At 39.4% G+C, this 11,481-nt stretch overlaps 1 protein-coding gene across 3 annotated transcripts in view; it reads right to left on the reverse strand.

Moving 5' to 3' along the window:
- Window positions 1-1,368, reverse strand: part of LOC113540206 (nuclear factor 1 B-type) — a 92,361-nt gene extending 90,993 nt beyond the window's left edge. The window contains exon 1 of one of the 3 annotated variants that reach the window (XM_034303547.2): window positions 1,077-1,368. In XM_034303547.2, coding sequence (XP_034159438.1) covers window positions 1,077-1,172 — 96 coding nt within the window. In that variant the 5' untranslated portion in view covers window positions 1,173-1,368. The remainder of the gene's footprint in view (window positions 1-1,076) is intronic. The other 2 variants (XM_026936518.3, XM_026936522.3) reach the window with 2 other exon arrangements.
- Window positions 1,369-11,481: the final 10,113 nt, after the last annotated feature.

An 11,481-nucleotide genomic window follows, 5' to 3' on the forward strand; every position in this document is an offset into this window, starting at 1 on the left:
TAAATATCAGATATAGTCAGAGACCAAAAACAAAAGTAGTTAAAATTAAGTTACAATTCCAGCCCAGCGCATGTACTTGTGTAACAGCACACAGATGGAGGCAATAAAGACTAAAGTTGACTGATAGTGGAAAAGTTAGCCTCGAACACTGAGAAGGAATTAATATTCCTAGTAGACTAAGATCCAGCAGTAGTTTCATTTAGTGCAGAGGCCAGACAAAAGCCCATTGTTCACCAGCAGCGAAAATGGACAAACAGAGAGAAAAATGTCAGCAAGTGCAGGGCACGACCATATCTTAAATACCACCGTATTCATAAAAGGCTGAAACAAGGCACAACTTTGAAGCGGACTCAGTGGCAGCAGTAGAAAAATCCAGCAAAATCATTTCTGCGGCAGATCGGTGTTGGACGAAGGCTGACACAGAAATAAGGTGAAGACTTGGATTTCACTTCTTTTCCAATTCCTTAATGGAGAGCTCATGAGTCTACAACTACTACTCAGTGTTACCACTTGCTGCTTTCACCACATCACAAAACTGGATCCAACATGGACTACAATAACACACGGCTGATTACGATATGATCTGTAACCTATCACAGCGTGACAGACTGCTTTTCCCCCTGATGAGGACAGAGTGGACTCCCTGACACAGCTTTAACCCTCTGACATCAAGCCAAGCGCAGGGTTACGCAACCCGCTCAACCTGCTTGACCCTGACGACACGCGTGGCCCCTGCACACACTTCACTGAACAACAACACACCCGCCAACATCTGAAGAGGGGTCGCAATGAGAGGTGAGAGTAAATTCATGTCAAGTACAAGTTCTGCCAAATATTCACAAATGCCTGTGCTATTTTACATGTAGGCTGACATATATGCTCTGTCTATACCATTGCTGCTACTCGAAATAACATGGTTATTAAGTGTTGCCTGAAAAATTCGGAGCTTTTGGAAAATTTGCAATGCAAACCTCAGCAACAATGCAGCGATGAGCTCTGAAGGAGGAGTTACCTGGTCATACGTCTTAGTCATTAGGTATGGAAAAAAATATGTAGGGAAAAAAAGCCAAACTTACCATCCACCAGGTCCTGGCTGTCATGTCATAGCATAACTGCCATTTGATGGAGCCGTCTGCTGTTTTCCCAGCCATCGCCCTTTCAGGAGCTTTCATCAGGAGCAGCTCAGCAGCAGATAACACACCTAATCAAGCCTTCATCAGATGCCACACACTCAGCTTCATGTAGGCCAATCCTTATCACACTGCATTATGGGAAAACGCAGGCACACACACACACACACACACACACACACACACACAGACACGGCCCTGTGCATAAGCAATGACTCCAGCCTCCGCAGCTGCCTATAATGACAGGATCAGGATCTGGAATCCTCTCTCTCTCTCTCACACACACAGGCACACACACACACACACACACACACATGCTCTTCAGGCAGGGCTTTAATTTTTTAAGCAGTGTACATTAGGAGCACGACTCTTTTGTGGCATCCTGAGGAGTGCAGCAAGTGGGACGCCAGTGAGGGGCTTTTGTGAGAAAATGCAGTATAAACTTTATTTGCATTCTTGTCTATTGTATATTGTTTGACTTGTAGTTTGGACAGCCCTCCCCATATCTTCTCCACACACACACACACACACACTTCAGCCCCCTCAGACACCCCTCTAGTCAATGAGGGGAGGCCCAAATAGGAATTAATTTCCCCATACAAAAGCGGGGAGTTTCATAGACATGAGAGCGAGGCACGGTTCAGATATCACACACCGCTTACATGGGGCACAAGCAAGATACTGAGAAGACCGATACAGACTGCGATGCAGTATTCTCAGCCTTTTCCTTCTACAATGAGGATTTTTTTCTATGTATTTAATTATTTTTCTACATTTTAGTTACAAGGAACATTTCACATTTGTAAGACTTGAATGCTATATATGAAACCACAAATGGGCCTGTGAGGCAGCATCAGTATCACACATGGAGAAAAGGTGCATTGCACATTTCTGAAATTTTCAAAGCTTGTATGTGGTAACATCTTATTTGAATTTGTAATTTTTTCATTTATTTTCATTACAGCGTTTACTAAGCAGGTAAAGGGAATTCTTATATAGTGAATTTCTGTGCTGTTTAAAAATATTAAATAAAAACAAGAAAACTATGAGAGATAAAGTCATATAATGTGTGTTATTAAATACTCATAAAGTGATTATAAATCTTATTTGTTTGCATCAATATTAATAGTGTATTTTTAGATGAGTCTACTAATGGCTATGCTTATATTGTTTACACATACTACACCACTAGACTTAACACCATGTGAATTCAGGTGTGTTAAAATATATTTGAAAACTATAAACTATATTAACTATATATATTAAAAACTATCACTGTAGCTGGTTGTTACACACTAAATGAAGGGAGATTTCTGAAGAAAGACAGAATGTTTGTAAGATATTAACATCGCTGCAGAGACATCAGGAGGTTGCTTTTTTTTTTAACTTATTTATATCTAGTTAGAAATTTGATGATGTTCAAAATGTCACATTAACATCCACCAAAGCCACCTGATGGATTTGTTTATTAACAGCTTTGTATAACAACGTTGAGTAATTTTAGTCAAACAAGCAATTTTAAATAATTTTAAGTAACACAAGCAAGCTTTTAGCAATTCAATGTCAATTTTACGTTATCGCTTCTACAGTAACTGCTCATTCACAAGGACTTGCATGGCAAACACTCTACATATTCTAAGACTAACTGTAAACAGATTAAAATGTGCTATTATTTAACAAAGGAAAAAAATATTTATTGATTATATTATTGATGATATGGTGAAGAGGTCTGTTTATCAAATATTTATGGAAGAAGCCTCCAGCGTCAGTAAGTTATCCTCCATGGGAAAGTCTTCAGAACAGAGGACTTTGCACTTTCTGGTTCATCTGTTACATGAAAAGCTATGTTTTCATCTTATTAATTCCAAGAGACAGAAAAATAGAGAGGCTGGTAAGGGAATGACAGATTATAGCTGCAATAATGTAAGTGAACTTGTAAACTGTAACGAATCATAACGTGTTCATTAATTAATTAAAATGTGTAATCATTGGCAAATTGCAGTGGTATAAGGGGAATAAAACACTTCGTGATGTGCTGTTGAAAAAGAATCAGTTTTGGGGTGGTAACAGCATTACCCAATATTGATTATTTTCCTATAACAGCATGGCTGGTTGTGGTTTATTCCTTACTGTGACATTCTGTTTGCTTAATCTTTCGTTGGCAAGTGTTAATGCAAAATTCTATGACAAGCTCAGAAAAAAAAAAACACACACAAGCGCACATAAACTAACCACTCCAGGACACATCTAATAACATCATCTTATATACGTCATGTTACTCTTTCTCATGAGTGTCCAAGCTTTCAGCCTGTTACAGGTGGCTTTTGTTAATAGCAGCTTTCATGCAGTTGCTTACAGTAATTCAAAGTAGCATTTTTCCTACTTTTTCCTATATTTATTTAACCACTGGCTTTCCCTCAAATGGCAGCAGTCAGGTTATACCAACACGCAAAAGCTTGTCTTCTGAGAGTTGCTCTCATGACATGTAGATCTGAATCTGAACATGTGCTTTTCATCCCACTCTTGCTACATTGCATTTGATTCTCAGACATGCTAGCAAATGAACAACATTCTCACTTTTGACATTTAGAGTGAGCGTCAACCTGCCTCCCAAGCATGCGTGGTGGGCTTTGGGGAGTGAATGCCAGCTTTGTGCCATGTTTGGGACTCTCTTTGTAACCTATCCAGACCTTTTTCCCTCGGCTGCGAATTCCCAACCTCCGCCTTCTCGCAGAATGTTCCCGCCAGTGGCTGCTTCCCTCTGAGTGAATTGTTGGTTTGTGTGAGACCATGCCTTTAAGTCAGGGGCGCAGTGCGACTGGCATCCGAGGGTCGAGGAGGCATTTCACAAAGCAGCACAGCCTTGAAGAATACCCCCTCTCTACCCCCTCAGAGCAGTGGTGTTCTTTATATTTCCGTAACCTTTCCCACATTTCTGTAGCGGTCCAAATGGGGAGACTATTCATCAAAACCTATAGTTTAAGTGTCATGTGTTATAACAACAATATCCCTTTGATACTAAATTGACGGAGGAGCATGCTGAATTAATAACTGATAGGGTTTATTTCAAGGGATATTATCCACCAAAAGAACTTAGGTTCACTGAATAAAGAGTATAAATTTAATAAGAACATAATGTAGTTAATCCACAGACAGGAAGTGCTATGATCATACAACTGTTGGCTGTGGAAGTACAAATCATGGATAGTACATGGCACACCACATACTTAGTGATTTCTTGGTGCATTTTGAGCAGACTGCAATGTTTAAAGATTTTAAAGAATAACCGGAATACATTTAGATGGATTTTTGATAGACATCTGGGTTTGCAATCTGGGCTTAATTCCTGTAACCAAATTTAGGCCCACATGGGACAGGCTGTCTGGCAATTACAAGAAAAGAGAGTGCTGGTTTGTGTTTTATTCCTATAATTCTAATACTTCGTATAAGCAGATGTCAACAACAGGTGGTAATTTGATAATTATGCCAGCGTCAGTCAGGTTTAATGTAGGTAAATAAATTCTGACAGTGAATTCTGACTATGTTTACATATTCTATTCAAATTATTGAATGGTTCAACTTTGGTTAGTTGGCTCAGGTTCCATGACGTATAGCCAGAGAGTCAGTAATTTATTTATTTATTTATTTTACTTTTTATGTTTTTTTAATAACATGATGGTGGAGATCACTATCAACTACTATCTACCACAGTTATAGGTGTTATATTTAATATGGTTGCAAGTCACTTTAATTGAATAAGCCATTCAATTAAAGTGACTTGCAACCATATTATACTGGTTTCTTATGGGAGGTTGTTCATTTTCTAATCTAAAACTATTTTACTCTTAATTTAAAAAGTAAGTATTTTTTAAATGTAAAAGTAACTTTTTAATAAATTCATCACTTTAATAAAATTAGGAAACTAGAATGAAGCAAAATATTTCAACTCTACATTTTAACACAGTGTAACTGGTTTGGGTTCTGTGTAGGTTCAGAAATAATAAGCTCTTGGCGCTAAATTAATATAATTGTTCAAATTTCAAAACTGATGTTGATTCAGGTTTTGACCCTCAACAAGGTCAAAGGAGATACAGTTTTTAACTTCTCACTATATAAATAACATATTTATAGTATTAAGACCAAAAAAAAGACACATAAAATCTTAGAATTCCAAGGTCTCAGTTTAGCAGGTGTGCTTAGTGTTTGAATAGTTGGATTATGTTCTTAAAACTATAATTTTATGAATCTATAAATTTATTATTTTTAACAGTATAAGGGTCCCTATAGCTGCAGAATTTTGGGTATAAAGTACTCGGTGATCTTTCAGTGATGTTGTTTTATATGGTCAAATTGCTTCCTTATAAACTGATAAGAGACAAGGTAAATCTGCCATATGTTTATGCCAAACAATTCATCTCTATATTCATTAACTCATTCATCTTCAGTAACTGCTTTGTCCTGTTCAGGGTGATGGTGGAGCCGGAGCCTATCCTGGGAACACTGGGTATGAGGTGGGAATACACTCTGGATGGGATGCCAGTCCATTGCAGTGCACCATGTAAACTCACACTTACACACTCATTTAGCATAGCATGTGGTGATTTGTAGAGGTGAGATGAAACTGGAGAAGCTGGAGTAAACCCATGGGGAGAACATGCAAAACTCCAAACAAAGATACCAGAGCTTAGAATCAAACCAGGGATCCTGTGGTTGATTCTTTTTCTGGCTTTCAAATGTATGAACTACTAGACCTACTACAGTCACCCAATGGTGTGAGGCATACTGATACTAGCCATCTAGCACAAGCTTGTCATAATGATAGCTAGCCAAGTTAAGTGGGTGCAAACAGCTATCAGCTGCAGACAGGTGACAATTTAAAGGAAAAAACATCATGAAAGTGTATAAGTATGGTGTTGGGCCACCAGGAGCCACCAGAACATCCTCAATGGACCTTGGCACATAATCCACACGTCTCTAGAACAGTACTGGAGGCCTGAACACCTTTTTTCCAAAAGATATTCCCTCAATTGGTGTTTTGATGATGGTTGTGGAGAGTCTTGCGTATCAGTCCAAAATCTCCCATAGGTGTTCAGCTGGGTTGAGATCTGCTGACTGTGAAGGTCAAAGCATTTACAGATAAGCATGTCTTGTTAGTAATTGGTGTCTGTAATGTCATGTGTTATGTCTGTAATTCTCTCTCTCTATCTATCTATATATCTATCTATCTGATTTACATAGTTTTCAACATCATCAAAAATGCCCTGAAGATGGGGGAATTGTCATCCTGGAAGAGAGCACTCCCATCAGAATGGACATTTTTTTCAAAAGACAGAATATTGTTACATTGATTTGCAGTGACTCTTCCCTTTAAAGAGAAAAGGGAATCCAAGCCACCAAAAATTTCTCCCATAACATAAATGAGTCATTAAGTTTTTTTTTTTTCTTTTAGTACATCACCCACATGTAGCTGAATGATTCACAGAAACAAGCAAGATGTACGTTCTTTGTATTTTGGGGCAGTGGTAGATCAGTGGAAAAGGCTCTGTGCTAGTGACGGGAAGACTGTGAGTTTGAATCCCAGCTTGATATCCACTATTGGGCCCTTGAGTAAAGCCCTTAAAGCCCCTCATTTGTATCCTCTTTTGGTAGTAGGTCACTTTAGATAAAATCTTATGCAAATAAATAAACGTATTTACTGATTTCAGCTAATTTAACATTTTATTAAGTAAGAAGGGTGTCAGGGGAAGTTGGTCTAAGTAAAAGTTTTTAAACTTTGCTTTTAAAATGTAAAGTAACGAAAAACTAGACATTGTGACACAAACATTTACAATGGTGTAAAGTAGAAATATTCCAGAACATACATAAGTGCAATAAAGAAGTATTTCTACTATACATACTGTTCCTATAGGCCAATGCAAATGACCACCTGTCACTCCACAGAAAAAGAAGACATCTGCTTTAGGACAATAAGAGGGGGACAATAGGAATTAATTGACTCCAGTCATAACATACGTGTTTGTATGTCCCAGGAACATGGTTAAGTCAATCAGAGAACCACAATCTGAGACCACACAAATCAGACATGAATCTCCACAGACTAAATTATACACAAGATGTAACAAAACACCAAATAATGAAGCCAACTTTATATTAACAGATTGTATCTGAAGCCAGTGACACTGAATGGCAGAATACGATCAATGGCCATACAATACCCACTGCTCATTATGTAGTATTAAGCTTGATAATTAATTCCAATTATTCCTAAAAGTTTAATTAGTGTCAGCATTATTTCTAACTGCAATTATGTATATAATAAGAACAACGTCCTTTGAGTCATGTTAAAATTAAATAAAGTTTGCTCATTTGATTATTGTCTCATGAAGACAATGAAGAGGGAATAAATAATTAAAAGAAACCACCTCTGTTCACTTGCACTGGTGTAACCCATGGCGTTCCAACCTTTTCAATGAAGTCTGTCTGAGGCGAGTGAGAGAGCCTTGTGTTTGTTTCGAGGTCAGCACTCACACTCTCTGTGTCCTGGGAGCAACATTAAAGACTTTCTGCCAAGAGTCTTTTTTCTCCTTTAGAGGGCGAGGTGGCCCTGCCATGACACAGGCAATCCTTTGGGGTGGCTCAGAGGAGGTACGAGCAACTGTCAGTCAGAGGAAGAATATGGAGCAGCGGGGAAGCCCGTCAGCGCTGACAGGGGCCGTCATTCACACCACGGCACTGAGGAGGACACACACCGAGCCAATCAACAGAGACCCTGCTGAGGACAGACAGCATCAGGACGGGAGGCATCCAACCATGACGATGGAGGGCGGGTGGCTTTTGGGGCTTTTGAGGGTTCAGCAAGAGTTAATGACAAGACAGACTTCTCCAAGGTAGAGATATAGATTTTCATGCACTCAGGGTTTGGGCAATGTATGGAATGTAGCAGAAAGTCTAATTCCACACTATACTTCAAGGACAACTGGAAATGTGTGTTGTGGTTACAATTTATGTATCAAATTACCAAAGTAGGCAGCTAGCTGGCCGCTCACATTCAATAAAAAGCTACATTACATTCTAAATGACCCTTTTTAGGATAAATGATGTGAATAGTGAGCAAGCCTAGCAAGGAAGTTCAAATAAGGTAGACGTGGGGCAGAGATAGGTTTCACAGTGGAACTAGCTCTTTTTGGGTTTAGCCACCACCTTTCAGGAGGGCACAACGAACATACACAAGCATATACACACATACACACACACACACACACACTTTACCGAACCAATGAATTGTTCTTTATCCACCACACCATCCAAAGCTCAGTATCTAAAAGACGTCTCCTCGCAACCGTCCCCGGCACTGCGGTATTAGGCCTGCCAGCCCAGAGGAAGTACATAAGGAGCTCTTTGTTAGGCTGTACTGGAGAGACATTGTGTAGAATACAGTGCCTGCCCAAGATAAAAGGCTTGCCTTTCCTCTCATCTAAGCAAAGTTTATCCTCCCCAAAGTCTCCCCTTTCTGCTCGGCCGACAAAGGGATGGCTTCAGTCGTAGAGCACTTTCACTTATCAAAATGTCCATCACTTGAAGCCATTTAGATCCAGCGATGTAAAAATGTGTCATACTTCACTGCTCTTAAGTAAAATTTAGAGGATTGATGAAGATACTGGTACACCTTCATATCAAAATCATATTTAGACTACGTAAACAGTGTTTTTAATTTTTCATAAGACAGAGCAAATTCTTTTTGTTCATTAGAGACGCTTTTTGTCCATTAGAGAACTATAAAATCTATTCAAGAGGTGTTTTTTTTTAGTTTCACTCAGCACCACTACTGAGGGAATCACAGGCACATTCTTTGCAGGATTAAAGCTAGGCAACTTGATTCTGAGTCCCCCGCTCTCAGGTGGTCCTCGGAGAGCAGTTTAGACCAGGAGTCACCCAGCGCAGGACTCAGATAGCAGAACTTCCTGTATAACAATGAGCTGGGTAAGGAAAGCCATGCAGTATATGGTTCCAGTTTGAAACAACTTCACTAGCAGTTGGCAGGCTTTTAGCAATTTCGTAAATAGGACTGACTTGTACTGGATGATTTGAAGTGTGTTAGTTTATTCTGGAGCTGAAAAGAGGAACAGCAACTGTTCAGCTGGAGGAAGTGAGATTCCTACTCGCCTCATAGATTTTGTCCACAGCTGGTTCCACAGCTGTTCTCTGTTGCTTGCTTTAGAAACAAAGGGCAAGAGGAAAGGTCCTCAGATAGGACTCTCATTCTAATGCACACAGGGCACTGCCAGTTCATGAGGAGATTTAGATTTTATGTTTGTGTTATGTGTATAATCTGATATACTGGAAAGGACAAAAGCAATGAAAGATGTGAGTTTCTAATATCGAAATGTTTCCACAATGCCATATCAAGACTATAATATGAGCTAATGACATACTGACTCCATTGTTAGCAAAGTCAGTTTCACTGAGACTTCAAGGGAAAAGATAATATTTCTACCAAAACTCCACACAAGTTCACAAGCACAGGTGCCAAAAGCCAAAAGCATGGTCATGGCCTACGTGTTTACGGTCCTGGGGACATACCAATAGGCCTTGTGTGCTTTTCGAGCACTGATTAAACAGATATAAGGCATCAGGGCATTGGAGATGCCAGGAACTCCAACTGGCAACTCAAAGCAGCACTTAACTGTCACATCAGCCATGTGTGGCACGGTGCCCATCACCAGAGAGACGGTGGCAAACAGCAGGGCATGAGCCTGAGAGAGCCAGACAGAGCAGGCGTGGGGCATCAGGCCAGAGCCACCAAGAGACACAACACTCCCCAAAAACACTCCACGCCAAATCCTCACACGTCCAAATAAAAGGTTACATCTGGCATAAATTACCAAAATCAAACAATTTGAAATCCAATTGGGAGTGCTTTAACATTTCTGGAGTGCAGGAAACAATACATGGCTGTGCATATTGAGTTCATGTAAACACTGGGAAATCGCAGATGTGTGACTTATGCTTAGGTTGGAATCAAGCCAGGATTACACAGACAGACAGATACAGAAAACACGTATTAGTCTGATGGCTAGATACATGTTTCATAAAATCGTGTGCCACAAAGTGTGCATTTTAATCATACAAACACATAGGTGTGTTTGAATTTAAGCCCATCATGGCACAGCAAAACACTCACTGTACCACTACACTCTTCTTGCTAAGCTTATGCAAATCAAATGAGTCCAAAAAATCCCCAATATTATTTTAAAATTGGCTTGTGAGCTCAATGCAGTTCCATAATAAGTCAAATAGCAGCGTGATAGAAGATGACAGGAGTATTTTGATTTCAGCATAAAATTAGCTGATTTCTTCAAACAGGCTGCATAAAGAGAAAGAAAGACACTGACTAATTACTGTTTATTTACAATAAATAAGCTTATTAGATAACTGTTTAGCTGTGAAAACTAAAAGTTAAACTATAGAGACTTAACAAGAAAGCCTCTTCTTACAAATATTGTTTTTTATAAAATGTATGCATTATACATGCATTGGGTGCATCTATCCAGAAGTGTCCTTGAAAACATGAATGCATCTGAGCTTGCTTTTTATAGGGACTTGATACACAGTGCAAAAATGTTTCATTCATCTTCAGTAACCACTTTATCCTGGTCAGGGTTTCAGTGGATCCAGAGCCTATCCCAGGAACACTGAGCGCTAGGCAGGAATACACCCTGGACAGGATGCAGGAAGCAATGTCGTACCATGCAGTATTGCTTTACTGCTTTGCCCAGTTGCTGGAAATTAGACCCCCTTAAAAAGCTCTTTCTACTTTTCAGCCCATATGAGAGCAAGTCTGAAGATTTTTTTCTTTTCGCACCATTCCTAGTAAGCTGGACATGGATGTACTTTCCCACCATATAGAAAATGCTAGAAGCAGGATATCTAGCCATGTCTAATGTCATTAAGGTGATCTGTTTTGCTAATACCAAGTCTAAGACGACACTTACTAAGTGCTAAGATGAGTCATTTGGCATATAAGGTGGAGAATGTAGACACACCTCAGTTTATTTATTCATAGAAATTTGGCTTCTCGTTGCTTTTTTTTTTTTTTTTTTTCTCAGGAAAACAGAATGAATCACACTAACTGCAGTTAATTGACTGCTGATAGTGAATTAGCTGCAGGTGCACTGGGGAAAAACACAACAGAGTGGGACATCCTTTATGACCAGATAGCAGATGGGATAAGTGAATGAGTGTAAGAGAGAACAGAGAGATAGAAAACAAGCCGAGAGGATCATGTAGGTTCTCAGAGTAACACAGATGGGAATGTAGGGAGCCTCAGCCTGAAGGAAAGAGCTGAGCTTTA

Source organism: Pangasianodon hypophthalmus, chromosome 4 (genome assembly GCF_027358585.1).
Source record: "Pangasianodon hypophthalmus isolate fPanHyp1 chromosome 4, fPanHyp1.pri, whole genome shotgun sequence".
NCBI classification, from domain to species: domain Eukaryota; kingdom Metazoa; phylum Chordata; class Actinopteri; order Siluriformes; family Pangasiidae; genus Pangasianodon; species Pangasianodon hypophthalmus.